The 26253-nt window shown below is 41.0% G+C and overlaps 1 protein-coding gene across 5 annotated transcripts; it reads right to left on the bottom strand.

Annotated features, from left to right (window-relative positions):
* Positions 1-557: 557 nt before the first annotated feature.
* NAA30 (N-alpha-acetyltransferase 30, NatC catalytic subunit) lies at positions 558-22083 on the bottom strand. Of its 5 annotated transcripts, none has more exons than XM_072038133.1 (6): positions 21935-22079; positions 21579-21642; positions 20692-21533; positions 13278-13401; positions 11145-11200; positions 558-3803 (listed from the first exon to the last, which is right to left on the bottom strand). In XM_072038133.1, exons 2-6 carry the CDS (start codon positions 21637-21639, stop codon positions 3666-3668), a joined length of 1221 nt encoding a protein of 406 aa, XP_071894234.1. In that variant the 5' UTR covers positions 21640-21642; positions 21935-22079; the 3' UTR covers positions 558-3665. The 5 variants fall into 5 exon arrangements, with proteins under 5 accessions (XP_071894234.1, XP_071894235.1, XP_071894236.1 ...); XM_072038134.1 differs by having other exon boundaries at positions 20692-21535; positions 21584-21642; XM_072038135.1 differs by having other exon boundaries at positions 20692-21532; positions 21584-21642.
* Between the last annotated feature and the right edge of the window lie 4170 nt (positions 22084-26253).

Genomic DNA, 26253 nt, shown 5'->3' with positions numbered 1-26253 from the left:
TGCTGCAAGAACAAGAGACCTGGAGCTGCTTCCAGCAGAAGTTGGCTGCGGCTGGTCGCAGGAGGCGTGCAGGTGAGCGAGACACAGCTGAACACACACAGCACGGGCTGCTGAGAAACTGGGAAGTTTCAGGAGCCTAAATGCAATCGCAGAGGGAATAAAGCACAGAAGATTTTCAAAACTGAGTTTGTTCTCAATCTTTGCAAGGGCTGCAAGGAGTTCCCAACTCCTGCTTGTTACAACCTAAATAATAACAACCCCCCCTTATCTCCCAGGATAAGCCCAGACTGACTACATTAGTCCTAACTTAATACACATGGAAAAAGGCTCCAACTCAGTTCAGCTATGAAACTGAAGTTCACAGAAATACCATTCGAGATGCTTCTAGCAGAGGCATGGAAATTAAATATCAAATAGTGATATGAAAAAGCGTATTTACAGCTTTCTTGTAAAACTTTTTTTTTTTTTAACCATTTCTCTGTTAGGAATAAGTGTGTGCACATACTTCGTATAGACAAAGCAAAACAATTATCAGAACATTTCTATTCAAAAGGAAATAGATAAACAACTTAACCATTTATTTGACTGCATTGTATTTAGACAGCTTGTACATTTCATAACCCCACTGTTTTTGTTCTCATCAAAAAGGATAAAGGGACAGAAGAATATAATCCACTCAAAACAGCAGTCCAGTATTGTGAGATACACTTGATATTTCCATAGATGCCCATTGATACCTGAACTCCAATATAGGTTGTAATGGTTATACAAGACCTGAAAGTTTTGTTTTCTTTTTTTAAACATAGCACTCAGTTTTAGCAATGCCTTGTGGTGCCCTGAAAAAGTTTGCGGTGTACTATGCAATGCCAATTAGACTATGCCTGCTTTTCTTAAAGGTGATGAACCTGATCATTCTCTTAAAAAATAAAAACAAAAAAAAGAATAAAAACAACAAGAAAAATAAAACAATATAAAGCAAACATCCGTACTGACATGTCAGCCAATAGCAATATTTGGGCAAAGTCAAACACAAACGATCAACTCCTTAGTAAGATTTGTCAATGCAAAAGGTGAGGGGGAAGAAGACTGTGATTTAGCAACAGACATGAGAAATAAACAACTTTTCATTGCTAGATCTGTTTTGAAAACCCATTTCCATCTCTTTGCAATTCATAACTTCCCACTTGATACCCAACTTCAAGCAACACAGAGAATAAATCTGTTCCTTTTAATACAAACCAACGCATACAGCTTCAGTACCTGCCGTAGTGAACTGCGTGTTACACAGCAGCAATACCAGAACCTTTCAGGCAATGTGCTCTTTGAAAAGAAACCTGCACCTATTTTGCGCAGCATTTTCAAGAACAGCATGGCGAGAACGACTTCTTACAACACACAAACAGAATTGTATTTGAAGTTTGCTCAGACGTCAAGGTTTTTTGGCAGTGCCTTCCCCAAAAGTGATTGAAGCTAACTTTCAAGCCTGCTTTTCAATCTCAAGACACCCACAGCTTAAATATTAACCTATAGGAAACTTGCCTGTCTGGCTTTTTGGTTTTTAAACATCAGCAGACACACAAGACAGCCTGGTTTGCAGTTTGCGATACAAGCCCAGCAGCTGCTAGCAAGGCACGAAGCTTCTCTTATCTGTCTCCTCAGTTCAAGCACGCCAGAGCAGCCACGATTTCCCAGACAACTGGAAGACGGTTGAGAGAAGCCTGTTTCTATTGATTTAGCATTCCCAACAATTGAAGTCTTAACTACGTCTGAAACCTCCTGAAGAAGTTCATAACACTTTGATTCAGGCACCATTTTAATCATGAGTTTTCTTTATTGAGGGGAACAAGCCCCCTCAAAAGCACAAAACGCATCTACGAGCAGAAAACTCAGAAGGGCCAATTTCCATTAAAAGTCTTTATTTTCAAATACAACTCATAATTTGTACATGGTAAGAAACGCCCATCACCATGTGCGATTGCTCTGTGCAAAATAAGGCTTCTCTTTAAATCCAGTTTTCCTGCACAGGGATCTTTTCCAAATGGTACTGGAGGTAGGGGTTTTGTTGTTTTTGTTGTTAAACGTACAATAATTAGCAAAGTGACCATGATTCAAACCAAACTCTTTAAAAAAAATGTAGTAAGGCAAATCTGAAGAGTAATCGCTCAACTACAGAAGAGCGGGTTCACTGAGAGCTCATCCTTTTTTCCACAGATTATGTAGGTTCTTCCACAAGCCAGCTAATTCCTTTTTTCAAAGTGGAAAAAAGCAACCCACAAAAATAAAATAAAAAAACAGAAAACAAAACAACCCAACTGATTCATAGAACTGGGCTATATAACCACGCTGAACAAGAAAGCCTAGACATTGTAATTACTGAACAAATTGATGGGTATTGGTAAAACCTATGTAAAACCAGAGAGAGAGAGAGGAGGGGAGAGGGAGGAAGGGGGGGGAGAGGCAGAAAAAGAGAAATCTCTTCCCCACTGCTTTGATTTTGGAAGGAAAAAAAAAAATCCCCCAATAATTTAGCTCATGTAAGTTTAGAGAAAATGAGAGCAGCTAAAAATGGATACAATACACCTTGAAATTTATTTCCAAGACCAAGAACCAAAGATTGAAGCATTTTAGAACACTGAAGCAAAGCAAACTGAATCTGGATAAAAAAAAATTGTTCCAACTATTTTAAAATAGATGTTTTTCAGAGCTTCTAGCGATAATTTTGATTAAATAAAATCATACCAATTTACATTAATTTTCTATATCTTCTTTTAAAAGTCCCTCACTCTTTTAAAGAAAAAAGTGCATCCAAAACCAGCAGAGATTTACTGGCAACATCAGGTTCTGTTTTAGCAGCTACTCAAGGTTTTCAAAATAGCTTACACTTCTTGCTATAAGAAAAGAAGGGCCTTCCAAACCCTCGTCTGGGAGAAGTATCCAAATTATAAAAATCTGAAATAATTTATTATCAAATCCAGAATTTAAATAAAAGCAGATTTTTTTTTCTTGCAAAGACAATTGAAGAAAGTAAAAGAATAAAAGCATGCACTCCAAACTTAGAGGTGAAGACAAATATACTTATCTATACAGGCACTGGCAGACGCAATTTAATTGTTACTGTTACTCATTGTAACACACACCCCACCCTACAATACATTTTTTCATTCACTAATCACTGAGGTACCAATATTTAAGAATGGAAAATTCAATATTGAAAAATAAAACCTAAAATTGAAGCCTTTTTCCAGAAAACTATGGCAATTTTTTGTATGAAATGTTAGTATACTTATAGAATTTTACAATCTACATTGGCTTTTTGCTGGAACCAAAAGTCGTGTTCCACATACAGGTTCTTTGATAAAATGTTCACTGTGTATGTAATACAGTCAGTAGACTTGCAAATGAACGAACATATCTTGGCTATCAAGTGGCACATCTTGCTGGTACCAAAAGGAACTCGAAGTTTGAAACGATCGGCTTTAATTCTGAACAAATGCGCCATGCCAAAGTGCAACAAATATGTGCGACACTCAAATGAGACACTGACAGATAAGAGCTGCATGGAAATTACTAAGTCCACCTGCAAAGCAATTTTGTACAAATTGCATTGCATGCAAAGGACAACTCTGCGCTGTTGGGACGTCAGTTGCTTGATGTGATGGTTTCTTTTAACGCAGCCATAGTTTAAGACGCAGTGCATCAACTCCATTTAAATAGTATCTGAACAGCCTCTTGTCTCGCACAAAACCAAGGTTTTCATAAAGTTTCAAAGCAGACTTATTTGTGATTTCTGTTTCCAATACAACCTTTAAGAAGAAAAGGAAAAAAAAAGAAAAACACATCATGTTAGAAAGCAGTCGCAGTATGTTGCTACTGAACAAATTTCAAAGTTTTTATTTAAAGGTACATTTAAGCACAATTCATAAAATCATTTTTTTCTTGTCTTTATACAAGCAACCCTCCTCAATCTTCACATTTAAAAGAAAATAGCAGTTAATCAACAATAGCAGTTGTAAGCAAGTTTCCATTCATATCAAGATTGTCGCTGTTTGCTGTAAATACTGTATCAAATCATAACCTAAAAGCTATGGTTAAAAAAAATAGTACTACTGAACAGCTAAGGCTCCAAAACATGCATTGAATGAACAATTGAACTTGGCACACACTAGGTTTTATTTTGTCGTTGAGTATCTTCCACCTCTAATTCCAGAGACTTAGACCTAGATGCAAACTCCTCCTTTCTGTGACAAACTGTCACACCGATGTTTGAAGCGTGTATTTGTGCTCAACGTGAGAATCCCAGAGTCAAACCAGAGTGCACAAACCACAGAGGTCCCAGACTCACAAGGCTCCGTTCAGGGCTTCTTGGGTGCCTCACACCAAAAACTCACAGCCGAAGGGCATGCAAGAGGTTATGGACAGCAAAGGTGGTGCAAGATAGGCCTGCCCTGGAAGTAATCAATTCTAGTGAGCAAGTAAAGGGCATATAATTGGGCATATAATTGCATTTCAAGTACTGCATCAGCTTCAGAAGATTAAGAAGTCTTGGCCTTTATTGTTCTCAACTAGCCTGGCAAAGTGCAGGAAGAAAGAGCAGCTTTTTTTCTTTTTTTGTCCTCTATGTTGGTAACACCCCAGTTCCAGGAAGACCTGTCATCAATAGCTCAGACCAAACCCAAGTGCAGTCCAAGTTAAGCAAAGACTGAAAATTGTCCCAGCAGCCTCAAGTACAAGAAAAAAAAACTTACAAAAAAGCATTAACAAGAAGTTAAACTGCTGAAGTACGTCCCTCTGAATGGTTTTCTTTCTTTTCTCCAAACACAGCGAACAGACCTTTGACGTATCTACTAAACTGTGCACCCATTCCAAACAGTAAAAAATAAATAAATAAATAAATCTTGCCTCTTTACTGTTGTCCAACTCAACTATTTAAGGATTCTATTGGTAAGGACGGATCCTGGTTGCTCAAGAACACACGAAGAACCAACAAGCTGACAAGACTACCTGCAATCCCATGGCCATGTGCATTCACATATTAAACAAGGGCTGATGGATACTGTAGAAAGACCACGTAATGAAAATGCAGCCTAAGCAATTTATGCAGCAAGCCAGCAATCAGCGTTGGTGTAAGCTCATTAACAGCTACATCCAAACCAGCATCAAATATCCGCCGCTCTACGTAGTTAAAATTATATATGTAAAAATCTCACAGTCAAAAAAAATAGTAATCTACCCCAACTACCCCACCTCCTCCCTTCTCTTCCAATAAAAAACAGGATATATGTGCATTAAATATAATAATTATTTATAATAAATTATATATAATAAATATAATAAATTAAATTTATATATTTAAGCCTGTACTTGTATATCAGTTTAAGCCAGTCTACCTCACGGATTCTTGCCCCCTCACCTTCAGGCATGCATTTCCATTCTCCCTCAGCTCTTCTGCCAGCTCACTAGGTTTCTTGCTGATCTACTTCATAAAGCAACCTGGTAGAAAAACGATTCATTTCTCTCTCTAAGTTTGCTTTCTGCAATCTGAGGAGTGGCTAACCCAATGTAAGAGAGGGAGGCTACCGCAGTCTGACTGGCCACCTGCAGTAAGGTTTGAAAATCGACTTAGCGTACACATTTGGCCATTACTTAAGTTTCGAGCTGCTCTGACCACATCCCAGTGGATAATTCCCTCTGTGCTTCTCAACACATGAATGTTGAAAGAATAGTAAAGCTGGAGCTAACAATCCAACGAACAAAATACGCCTGGAAAAAATAAGACTTTGTTTTTTCTAAAAGGAAGAGTGACACGGTCTAACATTAATAGCCAGAGTTCTTGAGTTACAGCAGGACAGTCTGTCGTACCTGTACTCTTAAGGATAATTCAATTCTTAAGTCTTATGGGAAGAATTAGGGATTAAATTTCTCTTGCTGGCACCTGATGGAACAGTACTGTCAGATCTTGTGACTTGATAATTACTCTTAGCAACTTTATTAAACAGGATAACTTCCAAATTATAATCAATTATCAAAGTGCAGTATTTTTTCCTTCAAATTAAAGCATTATGCCAACAGGAAATCTGACCCATTAAAATCCACAGTGCAGGAAACCATTATTTGAACTCTGACTACAAATGACATTCACTCGCACAGAAGCTCAGTAATCTGCCCGAGTGACACAACATGCCTGTGTTCAGCTGCAAGCTTGCACACCTTGCAATGCTAAATGATTTCCACCACCACAGATCATTGAATTTAAGGGAGTGGCTAAATGTTGAAATTCAGGTTTGTTGGAATCCCAGTACTTGAGCGAATGCTCATCTTGCAAGCTAATGCAATAGACTTGTTCTGGTATTTCTAAGAAACACTTAGCACAATGAAAAATAATCCTCCGACCTCAGCATATCGTGTTGATTTCACAAAGGGCTATGGACATGATCCTGTATCTAGTAAGGAAACATGACTGTATTTTACCCAGGTTTCATTAGCTTGATTACGTGAAGGATCCTTTTCTTCCCATGTGAGTTTTTCAATCAAGCTCCAAATCTTCAGTAGTTACCTTCATTTCTGGCCTATTTTGTCATACAAATGTGTCTGTTAAACCTTATAACAACACATCATCATCTGCTCCTGTCAACCAGCAAAGATCTGATTGGGTTTAACAAGATCTTCTGCATAAGTTGCAACTTTCTGAAGGGCCTTATTTTCACTTATTTCCAAAATTTCATAAACCTACAATTTTATCTCAACTCTCTTTACTTTCAACTCATTTTAGAAGCAAGGAATCTTTTAATGCAGTGCGAGTGGAACACTGCGTTTCTTGTTACTATGTTCTCATACCTAGGTTATTTCTAAACTGAAGTAGAAAGGAGCTTTTTTGCTTTTTCAGGCCAAACTTTGAGTGCACTGGCTTAGAAACCAAGTGCACTCAGAATACTGTCAAATCGAATAAACAAATGAATATCCTTTCATCACTCAGAGAAGCTGCTGCTATTCTTACAAGTAAGTTTGGCATATTTTAAGATTCAAGCTATAGGTGCTTGTCCAGTGCCCTTCATCAGTTTAACTGTTTTAACATTTAAAGAGAAGTAGAACCCAAAATATAACTGTAGAATGTGTTATAATTTGCTGAATGATCTGTAGATGAAGAAAAATTTAAGTTGTCAATGGTTTGATAACTTCAAATAGGGTTATATAAAAATACACAGTTAATTTTAGAAGCATGGTACTGAATTAAAATGACACTCCTAGTGATGAAGTCAGAAAAATCTCACTTAAAAACACTTTAAAGTTTCATGGAAATTCTCAAAATAAGTCACAATTCCTTTTTAAATTCCACATCTTGCTGAAAAAGTTCTTGAGAGTTCCACTTACCAGAGTCTTACTTTGATTATTTAGCAGTTATGTGGTGCTGAAATAATGCAATATGAGGTGAATGAATCATCTGCAGATTACTTAGTCATTTGTTACAGATGGAAAATCTGCATACAACTCTCCCTTTCCTAATTTTGATTAGGGGATGCAGCAGTTCCATGCAACAGTCTCAAGTAGCACAACTTTTGAAAGTTGCCTCTCAGTAAAGGCTAAGCAAACGTACAAAAGGCAGCCAGATGCTCAGCTTGCTGGAGTTTGCACGCACTTTCCCTTTTACATTAGAAGAAAAATCTCTTCAAAAGACCTGAGATGGGAGAAAACTATTCACCTTCACCCAATTTATATTAGTAGTTCCCATTTTCTATGTAATGAGCCCATCAAATTATTCTAAATCATTGTGACTTAATGGAAACTCAGCCCATTATACACCTGAAAATCTTTAGCTCACTACTCTGAATATCTTTAACAGAAAATGTTTGAGAAGGTCACCAAGGTACGAAAAAAAAAAAATAAAGGGAAAAGAAAACCCCCAAATCAACCACTACCAAAAAGAGAGAAGAAAACCCCAAAATCAACCAACACTACAACAAACAGAACCAAACCCAAACAAACAAACAACAAAAGATCCCTAAGTATTGTAATATTATATCCAGACACCCCAGCCCAAAGCAGGCTGTTCAGTACTCTCTTCAGGCTTGAAGGCCATTTCTGGTTGAACCACCCACCCCAACATTAGACCACTTCCCTCTTTTTCTGTTGCATTAGGCCACAACCACCTCCGCCTCTCCACAGATTCCATCCCAGCCAATTCACCTCTTCACTTACCCTACTACAACCTCCTCAAGCCAGGAAACAGCCACTGGCTGGAAGGATATTGCCTCTCAGCTTTGAAGCATGCAACACAGCACCAACTACATGCTGGCACTGTGAATCACTTGCTCCATAGGCCTGCCTTAGTTTTATTCCCACTGAACTAGCTTACAAGGGGAAAAAAAAAAAAAGAAAAAATGAAGTCCTTGATCACTACAATATTGTGACAAACTTCGAAATGCCAGGAGAGCACTAGTGATTTAAGATTTTCATCTCTGGTGCTGTAAAAATCCTTTACTTTTCAAGATTCAGCATTACAGGCTGTTGGTGTTGTGTACATCAATTATGGTACTTTGAAAAGTATTATATTTGAACTAAAAATTTATCAAATTACATGCCACAAATTATCATCATATTATATAACACAATTTGGAATTTTTCAATGACACCCATGGGTGCATGCTCCTATTTTTAATTGTTTTCCAAGCAAGTTTCAGAAGAGAGTCTTTTTGAATTGCAGCCCATCTTACATCAAGTAGCAGCATCTCTGGATTTTCATCATGCTTTTGATTTTACTAAGGGATGTAGAAAAATATCCTAAGAGCAGCAGAGATAATTAAATTATTTACACACTTCACAAAGACAAGCTACTGCGATGCACTGCTTCAGGTTTGATCAGCCAGGCATCAATCGGATGGCCAGAAACTGCTCTCCACAGCAACTGCTGCAGAAAGCAGCGAGGGAAGTTTCTCAGCTCTGTCAGAGAGCTTTAAATAACAGGTGGCTAATTAGGTCTTTCAAACCTTGGTCGAGACTGAAAATTTCTCAGCAATCCACCACATAGGAGAAGTAAACATCGTTATTGTTGTACCACATGTACCTGGAAGAAACCTACACTTGCTGCCAAAGAAAAGAAAAGAACATGAAGACATTTGCTCTCTGGCTGTAGATAACCTATACATGAAAAAGAACAGCATAAACATATCGTATTACTTCGGGCACGCCTCTGCAGACTGGTGTAGTAGGAAGTCAGAAATACACTCTGCTTGTGCTCCCTGCTGCCTGGACACGAGTTCCCGTTTCAAAGTTTTGTGCCAGCTTAAAAGTAAGCTGACACAAAAGCCCCCAAGAAACAGGGCATAATTGGTTCTGAACCATCACCCCCCCCAAACACTGTCACACAGTTTCCAAACTGGAACTGAAACTTGCCTGCACCCGTCCAGCACACACTTCAAGGAGCTGGAACTGTGCATTTGATTAAAGAGGGACAGCACTGGCCTCTGAAAAATGACCTACAAATTTAGTACAAAGCATTTATGCAGCACCATAGATGAAAATCTATGACTAAGACTTAATGAGGTCTTACTGCAGAGCAGCCTGCAATCCCTATCACATTTATTTCATTTTTACAATGACAAAAAGCAGTAAGAAGGGCTCTGGGATTAATATTACAGCAGGGGAGGACGAAAGACACGGGAGAGATCACTGTATGTATACGTGTAAGATAGCCCAAGTTAGAAATGAAGTTACAGGAGAAGTAGTACACACACTCCTAAATGTGGGGAGTATTGAAGCTCTGGTGGCCTGAGCAGAAATACACAGCTCTGCTAATGACTCTCTAACAGCAGTAGGCAATTCATTTCATGTCTCTGCAGCTCAGTTCTCCCAATGTAACGTGAACACACTGATATCGTACTTCTTTATTTTTATTTTTTAAATCTTGGGTACTTCGCAATGGCAAATGAACACATGACCACCGGGGAAAGCAATGGAAAAGAAGACACAAACAAAAAACTTTCCTTGAATAGTTCAAGGTCGCAAACAGTGGAACAGATTAGACCAAAGCATATTACATATGATACAAGCATCGAGACAAAAAGAACTTAAACTACTGCAGAACTATCAAATTGCACTACAATGCTTGTATACAAAAGGAATTGTAGAAAAATTACACCAGAAAACAGAGGTATAAAAGGAACTGAAGGGAGGAATAAATAGCTCAAACAAGTTGTTGAATGAAAGCAGAGCACATAAAAGGATACCACAAAAGGCATAACACAACATGTGGAAAAGTTAACAGAGTACGTGCCAGAAGTCTTGTAAGAAAAACTGCAATTTTGCATAAAAAACTTCATCAGGACAATCAGGGGAGCAGTTGAAAGGAGATAACAGAGAGATCAAAGGATCATTAACTGTGAAACGCTGAAATGACACGGTGTTCAGGTATCAGGAACAAGCTAACAATTGCATTGTAGCAAGCAGATGAAAGTTAAAGGGACAGATAACTGGATTAAGGAGAATGGATGCAGGGAGAGTTCCTCACAGATTAAACAGGGCACATAAAGATAGCTGCTTCATTTATGCAAAAGAGAGAGACAGAGAGGGACAGAAGGATTGTAATCTGGTAAAAGGAAAGCCTAATAATACATAGGCCAGAGAAAGTTTGACAGTGATTCAGTCACTTTCCTTGAAGCGTTCACCAACGTGCTGAATCACTCGAGCTGTTAGTGCTTTGTTATATGGTTTAAGCATTGTCAGGATAACAATGACTTGCTGGGATAAAACTGCATTCTGCAATATCACAGCACGTACTGTTCCAGTATCTTTGTATATTCTGAAAGCTTGGAAGTGTTACGACAACATACAAGTTACACTGGTCAACAGCACCTTGAACTAGAATCTTTAGAGGAAAACGTGCCTGCAACTAAAGGTTGAGGCAACTTCCCAGAGTAAAACAGAACCCAAAACTCTGTATTTGAGAACTTATGACAAATTTAGAAAGCCCTTCTATTTGTGCCATATGTTTTTGGAGGCTGTTTTTCCTTTTATTATCAAAGAGCTTCTTGCTAACCCACCTCCCACCTAAAAACAAAACTCCAACAAAACAAAAAAAAAAAGAAATGAATCCACATATGGGAGAATACAAGCCGTTTACATTATGAAAGTTTTTGATTATAAAGTCTTACCTCATCACAATCTCCTTCAACCATAGCATAAATAGCTTTCTTAACCAAGTTTGTACCTGAAATACAGATTTCAATAAGTGTCAGAGTTGCAATGCAAAAGATGCCAGCTTATATACAACTACTGTGTGCTACCTACATGGCATGACACCTGGGGAAATCAGGGAGGAAAGAATGCAACAAAAAGTTGCAGTCAAGTTGCAGTCTCAAGTTTGAACATTAAAATTATCCCTAAAGTTAACCAGAGACCCAGCTTGAGTGCAAAAGTCTTTTAGCACAAGGATATTAGAAACAGGCTTCAATGTTTAACGTAGTGTTATATATAGCCTTCCAAGATGTGATTCATTCCCTTTTTGCTGCATTTAAAGTCAAAATCTTCTGGCACATACTTGAAGGACATTCATCTTCCAAGGGAATTTCCTCTTACTAAAACAAATACTTCTATTAGCAACAGAACTTATGAAACCACTTTTCTTGTGGCTCACTCCCATTTGGATTTGCTAGTATCTAATAATATGGTTGAAGCCCATCCCTTCCCTTCAGTCAAGCATTAATTTAATTCTGTATCATTATTTTTCATCTATTTCACAACAGTTCTACGACTGTAATATCCCTACCTGTCTGTAGAATTGGGGTGAAATTGAAAGTTGATTTCAAAGTTATTAGTGGAAAAAACTGCTGTTCAATGAAATTGTATAAATCTCACTTCCATAAGAAAGCTAAGGAAAAGGAAAAACAAAAACCCAAGGAATCTAGAGATTGCTTTAAAGTTTTCTCAAAGCTTTAATCAATTAAGATTTTCACTGAACATACGACAAAACTTTACTGCATATAAAACATCTTCAGTTTAACAGCATAATTTATGAGAAACAGCAACATGATAAATGTAGGGAAAAAGTTAACATTTATATAATGCTAAAGTAAGCAAAACGTTAAATATAAATTCTATTTATGTAACTGTAATGATCTGACTAAAGCAGGGGAAAAATCTTGCAGAGATCTTCCTAAGAACAGCATTGGTTCTTATTTACTTATGAATCCTAGCACCTGCAATGAAATTATGGCAGGCTCCTTCATGACTCAGCTAAAAAGAAAGGAGAGAATGATTTCTCTGTATCCTCTTCCCTCTGCTCCACTAAAGAAACCAACAACAGCTTCTGAACAGCACTGAAATAACAAAGATATCACATATGCTAAAACAGTCATGATAATACTTAATGTTTCAAGGTTTTTAATTTTTGTTGTTGTTTTTGTTTTGGTTTGTTTGTTTTTTAAAGAGGAGAACAAACACAATGGTATTAATCTGTAACTTGTTCCCGTATTTCTCCACAGCAAGTAATTTTCTGTCTTTAATCAGAGTATAAGCTGTTAGTGAGAATGGGTGGTAAAGCACATTTCCAGCCTTTAAAGCTGACATCTACATTTTAAATTAAAAATCTGTTACAAGGTGTAATTTCACAATACCAAACTAAAAAGAATGGAGTTCCATAAGAACAGTTCTTTAATCAACCAAGCTAGGATAACTAGTGTTTGAAGGAAAGTCCCTTCCATTAGGGCAAAACTGACCCACAGGGGAGGGCAAGCTCCCTGCCAAGAGAGCTTTCTTTCATCATGCAATTGCCAACAAAACAGATCTTCATTTTGGTCACGCAGGTAGTAATGCACAACTATTTTTTTTCGAGTATTAGCACATATTTCAAGCATTAGCTATGTACATTATCCCCAGTGGGCAAATATATATGTAATTGATATGGGAAAGCCAGGGGATAAATTCACTGAAAAAAACACCCCACACCTGAACACAATAAAGACATACAATGATGAGAGCACATAAAAACGCAAAGCAATTTCTGCAGTTGTTATTTGATAATGGTAATTTGCAGAGGTAGGGGCTGCTGACTGAGTTTCTTTTTTAGCTTCAAGTCCCAGATGCTAATCTCACAGGGCACGGGCATTTCAGGTTACTTCAGCAGAATGAAAAAAGAGAGCAGGGAGCTTGTGTGGATGAGTAAAGCAGGGATGACAACAAACCACCACATCTAGAGGCTCAGTTCTGCTTAAACCTTTACAGCGCCTATGTTTACCCCAACAAACTATAGGATTTAAGTAAAAAACAACAAAAAAGGCTATTCTTACCAATTCCTTTTCTTCTGTATTTGGAATCCACTGCTAACATGGCTATATAACCTCTGCGGAACATCTTTTTGTGCATATCCAGCTTGCAGACGATGGCACCTACACACTCTTCCCCTACCATGGCCTTAAAGACAAACATATAGGTATGCATTCTCAGTTTGTGATCTGCAGTGCTACCAGAAAAAGTAAACCAGTGCATTTAAAATGAGACAGCCACACTAAATTTGCTTGTACAAAGGTATAAAGAAAATAAACACCATCTCCAGGAGTACAAATAAGATTAAAGGTCTCTTATTTCTATATTACACTCAGATAAAGTCACAGTCTATTAACAGCCAATAAATTGTCTGGGAAAGAATCATAATGTTATTCCATCAATTCTACCAGCAAGATCGTATGTGATAGAAAAGGGTAGAAAAAAAAGAAAAAGACCAGGTTGAAGCATAAATCATCCTTTAACATGGGTTGCCACAGAGGGAAAATAAGTCCTTTCCTGTTTTACAGCGATCCGAATTTTCATGTGCAAGAGCTGGGCAGATAACATGCTTAATTTTTATCTGGTGTTGATGTCAAGGCCATAATGCATCAGAGAAAAAATGTTTTTGCATTTAATCTTTAGAAACCATCATTTTCAGTCATATGGCATCCAAGGAACAAACAAACCAAAAAAGCATACAGTTAATTTCACACATTTTAACCGTTCAGAGGTTTCATTCATTAAGAGCTGACAGTTAATCCCAATGGTATTGTGACAAAAAAATGTGGTCAAGGAGACACAATTATCCTGAAATATCAAGAATAGAAAAAAAAAATACCTAACCCCTCCCCAAACACTTATCAAGCCACTTGCACAGCCACTGTGTTCACAAAGAAATTTACCATGAAATACATTGAGAAAGAGAAAAAGAATAACTAAGTCATATGTTAACTGAAGGATTAGGCAGCATTAGATATTAATGACATTATAACCTGCAGCAGTAAAGTGAATAATGCTGCAGAGTAGGATAGCATCCAAAGGGAGTATGAGTTACTATATATTCAGGGAAAGATTGACAGAGAGAAAAAAAAAGCAGCTCAGAACCGTGTGCATGGGTGTATAAACTGAGCCACGGAAGTTTGAGACCTGTATCTGCAGGGGGAAGCTCAGCTCCAGCTCCCAAACCAGGACTACAGCACATGATTGGCACAAGCATGTGCTGGCACAAGAGCCCCTGGATAATCCAAATTCACAACACTCCACTAAGTCAAACAAAAAGGACCTGCCCGAGCCAGTATTACCAGACCTCCTGTGAACCCAGCTCTGAAGGCCATGGTACGGACTCCATAGCCTGAGCATTTCTGCAGCTCGTAGGACAAGGATCTACAGGCAGAAAATTCTTACAGAGACCATACTGCAGGCACCAATCCACAGGGAGTTTGTGCCCAAAGTCTTCTTGCATCTCCGTTTGAGCGGTGGGTTACTAACCAAGCCAGCTGCCAGCCACAAGCCCCTACCAAAGGTAAAATGAAGCAGCCCCAAACGACCGGGCTGCAATTCCAAAGCACTGTGATGCAGCACGAGCCTAACACCATTTCTAATATAGTTTCAGCTTGTCACGCAAACATAATTATTTCTAAGTTTTTATTTGGCAGGAAAATACATTTTTCTAACAGTATCCAAGAACAACCCTGAACAATCTAAACAAGTGGTTTTTAAAACAACAAACAAAAACCGAAACATGAGCTAAGTGGACTGAAATACACAGCCTCTAAGCAGTCTTTTGTTTGTTCTAAAACACAAGTTTATTTCATAGAAAAGAAAAGCTGTACTTATACTAAAACTGTGTATGCAAAGTGTCAGCTCAAGGCAAGTTTTGTATCTCAGCTCAGACCTGAGAAAACCAGGGAGTTAAATAAAGAGTATCATCAGACAGCCTGTTCATAACATTGCTATAATTATGCAGAGTACCTAGATGTAATCTTATACCTAGCTAAAAAAAAAGACACCACAAACTAGCATGTTATAGTTATGCTTTGCCCTGAAGCGAACACGTGCAAAGTGTTGATCGTAACAGCCCTATGGAGAATTTTTAGATTTTTTCCCCCCCCTGCACTTCAAGAGTAGTGACACATTGCAGCCTTGTCTTCTTTCTTGTTAGGGGCACTTTTTTAAGAGCTATGTTCTGTAATGTGTATTTTAAAATCATTTTCAGTGATCAAAGAAGGAAATACCCACTGATTTCACCACCGTTGCCACAAAGTTGCATGAATATCACGGTGTTGCCAGTTCCCAGAACACTTAAATCTCCTTCTCTGTCTTCAAGCAGGTAAATCTGCCAGTTAAGCTATGATTGGGGTGAGTGCTGCATTTCTACCTCAACTGGGGTTCTTGTTGCCTTTTCTCTTCTTTCTCCTTCTTTTCAACCTTATCTGAAGCTGGAAACGAACCTAAAACTTGATGTAAAACTGCAATTTAACTCCCTGGGGAAGGTTAAAACTGTGTAAATTAAAAAAAAAAAAAAGATTGAAATAGGGATGGGGGCAAGAAGAAAACTAGTTCCCATACAACATCCTTTATAAAGAAATAATCATGGGCCAAACGAGAGTAATTCTAAGCACACAGGTTTCTACAAACAGAATTCAGCCCAAGTTACTATAGTATAAGCCCCATGGAGTACTATAGGATTTACTTCAATCCTAAATTCTTAGGAAGATTAACATCCATGCATTCAAATCCCATATTTGCATCAACTTTGTTCTTGTAAGACTGAATGTTTAAAACAAACTAGATGTTAATATCTTTGTATTGCAACCCTTTATTGCTAGAGCTAGCACAGAAGTGTCTATAAAACAGCAAGAGCATTACCTCTCTGAAAATTAAACAATTGCCATTAATTCCTTGGCAAAGGTGGCATTAGCTCCGTCAGGCACAGCCTGAGCATGCCTTTCACACCCAGAGCCCGCGATATTTGTTCCCATTTAAAGATTAAACCAACCAGCTAGCCCCTAAAAGAGAAACACTTTGCGATTCAAATGCAGCAGAACCTGCAAGACTGCAGGTTCCTTTCACACACGCACCCAAATCCACCTCAGAGGATCACAGAGACAGCTCTGCACGAATCCTCTGGCTTACATCTAGTGATCGTGTTACCGAATGCCATTAAGGGATGCATTTAGCCTAATGGTTTTAACCTAAAGTCCGCCAGTTCGGTCAGAGCTCTTTACAACACCGGGCAAATCACTAAGTCACTCTCCCTGCTTCCACTCTATGAAACTGGACCCGAGCAATTCCTTCCTGTGCAGGGCTGCTGCCAGAATAACTGCACTCACTGGCTGTCGTTAAATACCCATATGCTACAAGGACTGAGGTTTTCACAAAGCCTGTGAGACCAAGAAGCACAGCCAGCCATGTCTCAAACCACGATTCTTAAGAGGAAACTGGCATACAGTGGAGTTTGCAGCTTGCAAATTGGGAATGAATATTACAGGATGTCTTCCCAGGTCTGCCATGAGGCCGGTAAGACTTCCCACGCTGTTTCCTAACTTTGCTGGTTCTTCCTTTATCCCCCAAGCTCTCTGCAACTGAAAAACAGCGCTGATGTCTCACAAGTCGTTAGTTTCAACGTGAAGCACAGAGCCTCTTAAATAAAATCCAACTAAAAAAAAAAAAAGGCAAAGTATTATTAGAAAACAGGATCTTAACTGCAGCCATTTAGGATTTATAGCACATCTAAAACCACATACATGGAATTAATCAGTTATTTCTAAAATTGTGGAAGTTTAAATTATAATTGCTGCTATAGCTACTGGCAAAGTTAAGAACCCAATAAAAGCATGCATTTTCCAGATTTTTCTTAAAAGGCAGCTGAGCAGCGCAGCGAGTCTGCAGCGGTGAATTACAGGAGAGGTTACAACACTCAGTCAGAACCCTGCTTTTATTACGTCCTGTCTTATCCAAACTTTGGAACAGGGCAAGGTTTCCCAAGCTCACCTCTCCCACGCTGCAGTATTTTGAAAACAATTTTCTGCAATAGCTAATTTACCAGCTTTAAATGGAAGGAGTTTTAGAACTTTCACACTGCTAGGACCAGGATCTGCAAAACCACTTCAAAATGGAGCTACAAGTTCAAAAATGCACTTACAACCAATGCAGGAACAAAGCTCTAGCAATGCTTAAAAACACTTGACGTGAATACCCCTGTCCTCTCCCACCTTTGATGGGGAAATGGTTATCATTGGTCAATTGAAGAGAAATTGGGCTGACAGAATTCCTGGGAATAGATAAACCCTAAGTATTTCCAGGGCCCCCACACCTAGCACGTGCTGCCAACCTGCTCTTCGAGAGACAGGAGAAATCCAAGCTTCAGCAGACAGCTACAGCTGGGGGAGGAGAAGGTTGTTGCCTTGCTACAGCTCAGTCAGATAATGCGGCCATACCTGAGCTATTTATCAAGTATTTCCAACTTGCTAACTCAAAAGTCAGGAGACACTTGCACAGATTCATTTGACGTTAAAATGAATGGGTTTTGAAGATTATTCTTACTATCTTCAGTTCCTTTTAAAGTGGAGTGTGAACTTGTTTTTCAGTGTATAGTTAGGAAGTGGTTTGACACAGCAAAACCACGCTAGTGACTAGTTAGGATTGGTCCCATGCCTTCTCTCCAGCTGTGCATTCTCACCTCTTTCCTTGTGCCAACACCAGTGCTCGTGTCATCCCGCTACGAGTATGTTTGAAGACCTAAACCAACAGAAATCTGACCCTAAGACACAACACGCAAGCACACAAACACACGTATGAATACATGGCTGGGTGTGAGGGCTAGCTTGGCTTCCCAAAGCAGATAAACTCACAGGCAGGGCAGAGGTAGCTGAAGAGAAAGGAGAAGCAGCAACCTTGGATCGGCGCTAGCTGGTAGTGACAGCCCACCTTGATAAAACCAAGCCGAAACTCAGCAAGCTTCAAACCCACGAGATCATCACCACAGCGACAATGTTCATAATGCCCCTGGAAAACTTTGCTGTCAGGTATCCCAGATGCTTGATAGCAGCATTACAACGTTTAAGGTTGCTCACTGAACACATCAGCGCCAGACAATTGCTGATCCTTTCAGGAAAATAGGCATCCTGTCTTCAAATTTAAATGGAGTTAGTCTTTTCCCCTCATCACCCTTTTAAAAAGCGGTGGTGGTGAAATTCAGTAACTGAACCGACAGACACCCTGCAGCTATTTTTCTCCAATATGAACAAATTACAGTCTAACCCCTGTCCCCAAGACAAACCTGGAGCCAGAAGGCTGTGAGGCCTTAAGGCATTACAGACAAATGATTCTGCGGGATCAGGCACTGTGCTTCTGCTCACCATCCTGACACTGTTCTAGCTAATTGGAATATGCAGTTCCAGCTGAAGATAAATATTTTAAAGAGTTATTAGATAGAAGTAGTTCAGGAATCCATTAACTGCAGGAACAAATTTAATTTTATAGAACAGAAAGTCTTCAAGACAACCGCTAAAAAACAAGCCTTAAAAACACTAAAATCACTCACAAAAACCCATTGAAATTGACTCAAGATCCTGGAAGAGCTTCAGATTATTATGTATGTAAAACAATCTGCTAAGAGCTGTAGACATTTGCAGCCACATATTCTTCTCTACTGTTTTACGTGCTTCACACTGTTCCACCCTTCATAAAAGTGGCAAATCTGAATAGAATTGGAGTTCAAATGAAGTTTTGTTGATTCTTCAAGACTACTAAAAGAAGCTGGCCCTAAAAAATAAGCTTCGGATGTTTTATTTTCCTTGAGTGAAACCTTGTTCTCTGAATGCATTTGTTAGAAATAAATATTAGAAATAATCAGGTTTAGTGCTCTGTCAAGCTAATTTGCCACTGCTCTTTCCCTAACAAAATTCTCAAATTACTCCCTGACAAAAAACAAAAACCTAAAGTCTAAACAGATGCACGGTGAGCTAATAGTATCCAACACTGCCTTGGCATCACCGACGATACACTTGATGCTGAAAGTACAAACACTTGGAGTTCACAAGCGTTTCTTTTCAGTGAAAATCAGTCACACACAGCTAGGTGTATGCTCAGTGCCTGAAAAATTACAGTTCTGCTGTGATCAGCATCCTTTTAACTCACCGTGTAATAGCAAACATGACTTTGGGTTGAAGACTGATTTCAAATATTTTCATATTTTTATTTTGTTCCAGATGGGAATGCTTTGCTCAACTTCCTATAATCCTACTGTATTCCCTCTTCAGGTCTGAGAGAGGCACATTTCTGAAAACCCTCCCATAAATCATATAAATCCCACTATAAATTACACCGGACCCTAAAACAAGAACATTCAGGAAGTTTAAGGCCAGATGGATTCCATTAGCTTCACCTCCTGTACTCATATCCTATTAAAATTTTACAGAGAAACTCTGAATTGAAGGGCGCCTTGGCTCTGGCTAAGCCATCCCTTCCAGAGAGGTGTCCAACCCTGATTAAAAGATCAAGGGAGAAGAATTCATCATTTACCTTAGCGAGGAAGTGCCATACACTCCCACAAATGTTCTGTTCTACAGACAAATTTTCCTACGAGGAAATCAAACCCAGCTAAGCTCCCACTGTGCACAAATACCCCCCAGGCCAATTTAAGCTCACTTTCATATACCTGTGCAGGAATTACTGCGCTGAAAGCATGCTTCCCTACCGAGACTCGGGTTCTAAAACTGTCTGGCTGTTGTTTAGTCATAAGAAGTGCTCTAAACGTTTAGAAAGACTAGGAAACAACTAAAGCAATCTTTTTGGTTGTGCAGTAGGAGGGATAAATGTATTGTTAGTACAGCAAGACAACCTAAGTAAAATCCAAATTGCCACACACGCTATCACACTTGCAAGAAGCAATACAGTAGTACTTGATCTTTTTAAAATAAGCAAATAGATCAAAAAGTCTACAAAACCTCTAGCAGTGTCTCCCCACATGTCGACGTTTATATGCCAGTCATGCTGAGGGCAGTTTTAAAGCCATTGTGCAAGAATTATGAAGCACTCATAAGACACTCGTGGACTAAGTACTTTCTTTTTTAAATAGGAACCTAGGAACTGAGACAGAATGATAAAATGAGCTACCAAAGGTCACAAAAGTCAATGTCAAAACCAAGATTAGAAGCCTTGAATTCCTGGATCCTAGCCCTGTGTTCAAAGCCTTTCCCCACCACTTAAAACGTGTCTTAATGACTACAGGACTTTTAGACATAGGCTTTACTTATACAGGCATAGGTGAGAAGAAGGGTTCAGCAGGGATAGATACCTCCAAAAGAGCTTGGTTTTTCCCCTCAGCCATAAAAAGAATAGCAGGAGCATTCCCACAAATGTCAGCCCTTTAATCCTCTCCCCACCCCTGTCCCAAACCACTCCCAATTCCTGCCCTCCCTCCCCAGCACTTACCAAAAAGCAAAGCTGTGGCCAGTTGTGGATAAAATACCTATACGTGTAAATGGAGTAGGGTTCAGACAGATCTTTGGTGATCAGTCTCATGATATCGGGCATCTGCAGCTCTGACTCGTATCGGACGTATCGTATCGTTAGGTCCTCCTCAGGCTGAGAGTCCGTTCCCGAGCCTTTCAAACTGCAGGCTGCTGCTAAGGACCTAGAGAGTAGCAGCAGGGACTCCTCCTCCTCCCCTCCTTCATCCCCCTCCTCCTGCTCTTCCTCCTCCAAGCCAGTCCCTCCTGCCAGTCCATTGCGGGCTGCAGTCTTAGCAGCAGTCGGAGTTGTGGCAGCAGGCTGGCTCCTGTCCCCTGGTGCTGCTGCTGCTGCTGGGGGAGAAGGAGGAGGAGAGGGTGCAGTCCTTCCCTGGGGAGGGAGGTGGTTGCTAAGGGGGGACGAGCACGGTGCTGTGGCCGGAGGCGATGCCTGCTGCTGCTGTCCGGAGCCCATTGTTTTGCTGGCTCGCTTGTTCTCCTGCCCCTCGGGGGCTGCCCCTGCCTCCGAGCCGAGGATCTTGCTCTTGAGGGAGGCCCGCAGGTGCCGCAGCTCGGGGCTGATGAGGCCGTTGAGCTGGTGGTTGTGGTGCGGGGGGTGGTGGTGGTGGTGGTGGAGGCGGTGCTGCTGCTGCTGCGGCCCCCCCTTGCCGCCGTCGCTGCTGCCTCCTCCTCCTCCTCCTCGCTGCTGCTCCCGTCCGCCCGCGGGTCCCTCCTCTTCCTCCTCCTCTTCGGCCTCCTCGTCCTGGGCCCCGGCGCAGGCGGAGGCGGCGGCAGCGGCGGAGGTGGAAGAAGAAGAGGAGGAGGAGGAGGAGGAAGCAGCCCCCCCTCCTCCTCCTCCTCCGGGGAAGGGGGAGAGCGTGTCCCCCTGCGGGGAGAGGACGCTGCTAGGCCCCGGCGGTACCTCGGCCATATCCTACGGGAGAGACCGACACAAACCCCGCGGGGAGGAGGGCGTCAGGCGACACGGGGCGACAGGCGGCGGCCTCACGGGCCTGAGGCGGGAGGGGGGAGGTGAGGTGAAGGGGGGAGGAGGGGGGGAGGGGGGGCGCGAACAAAGGCACAGCCGGTGCCCGGGCCCCGCCTCACCGCCCCGCCGCCGCCTTTTCCCGTTACCCCACACCCCCCTGCCTCCTCCGGGGCCCTTCCCCGGTCCCTTAAGGGCCCCGGGGCGGCCTCCGAGGCCCCCCCCGCCCGCCGCCGCTCACCGCCGCTCCCCTCAGCGCCGCGGCTCCCACTCGCCGCTCATCCAGCGGCCGCCAAGCGCGGCCGCCGCTGCCGTAACCCGCGGCCGAGTTTCCTGTCAGCCTTTGCGACACTTCCTCCCTTGACGGCGCGGCCTAGCGACGGCGGGGCGGGCCGGCCCTAGCAACGGGGTTAGGGCCGCGGGCGTGGGCCTCGGGGGTGATTTCGGGTATTTGGGTGATTTTTGTGTAGATCAGAGCGCAGGAGGTGCTGCTCCGCCTTTCAAAGGCAGCATGAGGGGTGTCATTCCTCAGCCAGGGCAGGCAAAGGCAGGCCTTGGGATTGCAAGGAAGTTGTTCGACTGATAACAGTGGAAACTGCAAAGATAATAGAAGTAATCTTGTAGTCCTAAACTGGGAAAAGAAAAAAGAGAAAGAAAAAAAAAAAAGAAAAAAGAAAACCTTGTTAAAGTTAAAAAAAATAATAAAAGACCGTTGTATGAATTCCGGCTCTGTGTACTTCTTGGTAGGGAGCACTGGGCACGAACCTACAGATAACAATCTCAAGTGATCCCATTTCTCTATTACTCTTTTCCATTACATAATCCACATTTTAAGAACACACTGCCAGATCTCACAGCAACAGACAAGTCCTTTAAATGGGAAGTTTTCTATTAAAACACACGCATAGCCCCTCAAAACACAGACAATTCGCCCTTTTTTCATATGGAAGCTTTGCAGGGCTGTTGTAAGACTTGCACGATTTCCTTTGCTACAGTTATTCTTCAAGGAAGTGACAGGTCTGGACTTACAAGGAAAATCCAGCAATTTCTGTACATGTCCTAACAGAGCTCTTTAATGAGGAAGAAAATAGGCTGAGGAGTTTCAGGCTTCTGTTTATGAATTGCTCAGTTCTGAAGTAAAGCAGGAAAAAAATAAAATATCTGACTGAAAGTGAGAGAATTATAAAACTTTTATCCAAAATAATTAGTGATGGAAACACTTAGATTTTGAGAATGAAATGGGTCTCTGTATCTTTTTAGAATTATTTCTTCTTTTCTGAGACTCTGTTCAGAAAGACTGATGCATATTATCTCTGTTCAGGTTGCTTTATGTGTTCTGCAGTTGCTTTGCGTACCAGATTTTAGACCTTTCTATCTGCTTTGTAAAGGTGTTCACGTACACAATTTCATTTAAGGGTCTAATGATTCTTGTGGACCTGATCTGAACTGCTCTGGCACACCAGCAGTGCAGCTAAGTTCACTGTCCTCGAGTAGTTCAAACAAAAAGAGCAAACAAATGTCTTGTCAGTGTAGTAGTGGCCTAAATTCAGTTCTCATTTGCCATGTTAGAGCAGTGTGATTGAAAGCATCAGAGCCACATGCTATGATGGTGTTCATGTTAGGAAGGTGATCCAGCACCTGAAAAAGTTGTCAGATAGGGTGAAGAGGATCTAATCTAATTGTTATCATGGATACATACCATGTTATCTGCAGGTATTGTGGAAAAAAGCCTCTCATTTGTGCTCTAACCTGCTGGTAACATCCTTTGTTCTGCTTCCATTACCTCTTGAACCACCTCCAGACTTGGAAAGTTACCCATTTTCTGTTGATATTAACAGTTCTTTGCCCACAGCTAGGATATGACCAAAGGTAGGCATGGATAGGGCAGACTCCCTATCCATATATGGATAGGATATATCCAATATCCTATATTTTTTTAAAGTACCTGCAAGTGTATTTTATTCCATAGACTTCTCTCACTACTTTTTGAACCTCCAGCAACTCTGAGCACCCTCATACTGTAGCAAGCTGCTCCTTTTTCTGCAGGAGGGATGGGGCTAGAACACAAGTCTCATTGTTTCTACTTCAGTTTTCAATAACTCTGTGACCGTGGGGGTTTCTATGGCTAATTTATTTGTTAACAAAACAGCACACACTTAGGAAACTCTCCCTGTGGAGTTCTGTTCTTTAGGAGAAGAAACAGAGCTGTCAATGGCCTTCCTCTTTTTCTCTAAAGTATTTAAGGGAAGTGTCTGTCCACTGACTGAGCTTCACAGTTGCTCTGCGTTAGATCTGCACTCAAGGAAAATTGACATCTAAACATGCTGCATTCCCTGTTGTAATAAAGTTGAAATCCCAGATGCACCAGAAATGAGGATGTCACAGACAGAGTACTGAGCTGTACTTTAGGCAATAAACCGCAGGAACGGGTCAATGCTTCGCAAAGAAGCATTTTTATTTATTTATTTCTTCTCAAAGAAGGGGAAGTAGTTTGGCACGAGCATTTGACGTGGAAGTAGAATTCCTTCCAAATAAAATGTTCTCCATTGTTCTTCACTTATCAACAGTGATTCTTTAAAACAGTTACCCTGCATGTAACAGTGATTGTGTTACTCAAACTCTTAGCTCATCAGCAAAACAATAATGAAGTGATGTCTCTTTTTCCTTTCCACTTGTCAAAGTCAAACATAGATGAGACATTTTGGAGTCTGATCTTTCAGGTACGCACATGAAAATTTTCCATGGGCCTTGTTAATGTTACAGCCCTGAGCACTTCTCCCTTCCTGGGGGTCTGACTGTTTGGGCTCAGGGGCAGATTTAAGATAGTTGGTGGCTGGCTGGCATATTCATGCCTGTGTGACCTGGCACTTGCCCCATTGCCATGGACTTGCCTGGCAATCTGGACTCGGCTGAGCCTGGTTTCCATCACCTTCTTTGTTCTGGTATTAATGGATTGTGCCTGTGTTAGTGAGGCCACCTCAAGCATCTTGGCTTTGGTCCTCTGCACCTCAAATACATGCAAGATGATAGCAAAGGTGTACAAGCAAGTCTGGAATTTCTGCACTGTACTCTGCCTTCAGAGGGGAAGTGCAACATGTGCAGGCAGAGGTGGGAATATCAGGCCTGCCCAAGTTCCTGAAACAGCAAATACAGAATCATAAAAATTATACAAGGTTAAAGGCACAGGGAGAGAGGAATTCAGTAAAAACCAAAAGTATGTGTTCCTATCAAATAGTGTTGTTCAGTTCCCACTGAGGAAACTGGCTGCGTAGTGGTAGGTTTCATGCTGCTCAGAAAGGGAATATTCCATATAAAATGAGCAGTCCGAAAAAAAATGTACTTTAGAAAGTGTTGTTAACGAGAGAAATCGCAAGGGGGTAGTGTTGTACAGCACTCCAGCCTCTGCAATTCCCACAGCAGTGGCCCCGTGCCATAAACCAAGTTCGTTTTACTGGAAGATACAGAAGTCATTGTCTGCATCGCTTCTGACAGCAGTCCTGGGAGGATGACATTTGTCTCTGTGCAAGACTGGGACTTGTAGTGTCAAGATCAATACACCAGTGGAATTACCATCTCCACCTTTGCAGCTACATTGAAACCAAGTCTGAAATGACAGTGAGAGACCTGACAGGTGCAGAAATGAAAAATAAAATAAACAAAGCAGAGGTCTGTGAAAGATGAGTCAACCATGACAATATTTATTCAATTTCTTAGTCTTTTTTTTTTTTTTTCCTACTACAGGTGAAATCACATGAGGTCCCTGATAACTTACTGAAGCTGGTTTCTCTTACCAGAGCCTGTTCTCTCTATGGGAGGACAAAATCATGGTTTTGCAGGAGTAGTAAAGGTGTCTCGGTAGCCTCACTCAAGCTTCTTCTAATGAGGAAGTTCTGGATCCTTTTTGGGATGATTTTCTGTCTTTGCTACCCTGTCACGACTCTGCTCACTTTTCCCAGTCTCGTGGGGACACAGCAGCCCTCACTTGTACTGGGAGAAACAACAGAGAGAGCAGAGGGAATCTCCCTGCCTTTCTGTTACACCGGGGCTCTATGTGTACTTAGAAACCCAATGAAAATGTATATAAGAGCAGAGATGCTTATATAGAGATTATTTTGTAAAAGAGGATTGATTCTGCAATGCCTGGCACCTGGCCCGTAGAGCTGATGAGAACTGATTGATTTAAAATGATTTGCTTCATTGGGAATAGCCCGAGACAGCTCTCCTTTTCCAAATTCTTTTTCAAAAAGGCACAGAAGGAAGGGTTTGGAGGAAGCTGCAGATGTGATGTACGAGAAAACTCAATATATGCTGCAGAGCTAAAGCCAGTAGCTGAGATCTCGTCTGGTGTATGTAGGCCCAGCTGGCACAGAAGAGAAAGTGTTCTGAGAAGTATGCATCTTTGGTATTCTCATCCAGCTGGTTGCTTGTTCCATCATTGTTTGGTGCTCCCAGTATTGCACAAGGAGACATTTTAACTTGGGCAAGTCTTTATGTTGGTCTTATTGCATGGACTGCTCACCCACAGGCTCTGACCCATCCCGCTTCATTGGGTGAAAGGAG

Source organism: Anas platyrhynchos, chromosome 5 (genome assembly GCF_047663525.1).
Source record: "Anas platyrhynchos isolate ZD024472 breed Pekin duck chromosome 5, IASCAAS_PekinDuck_T2T, whole genome shotgun sequence".
In the NCBI taxonomy this organism is placed as follows: Eukaryota; Metazoa; Chordata; class Aves; order Anseriformes; family Anatidae; genus Anas; species Anas platyrhynchos.
The sequence above is the reverse complement of the archived record's forward strand: the minus strand, read 5'-3'. Positions and strand labels throughout refer to the sequence as shown.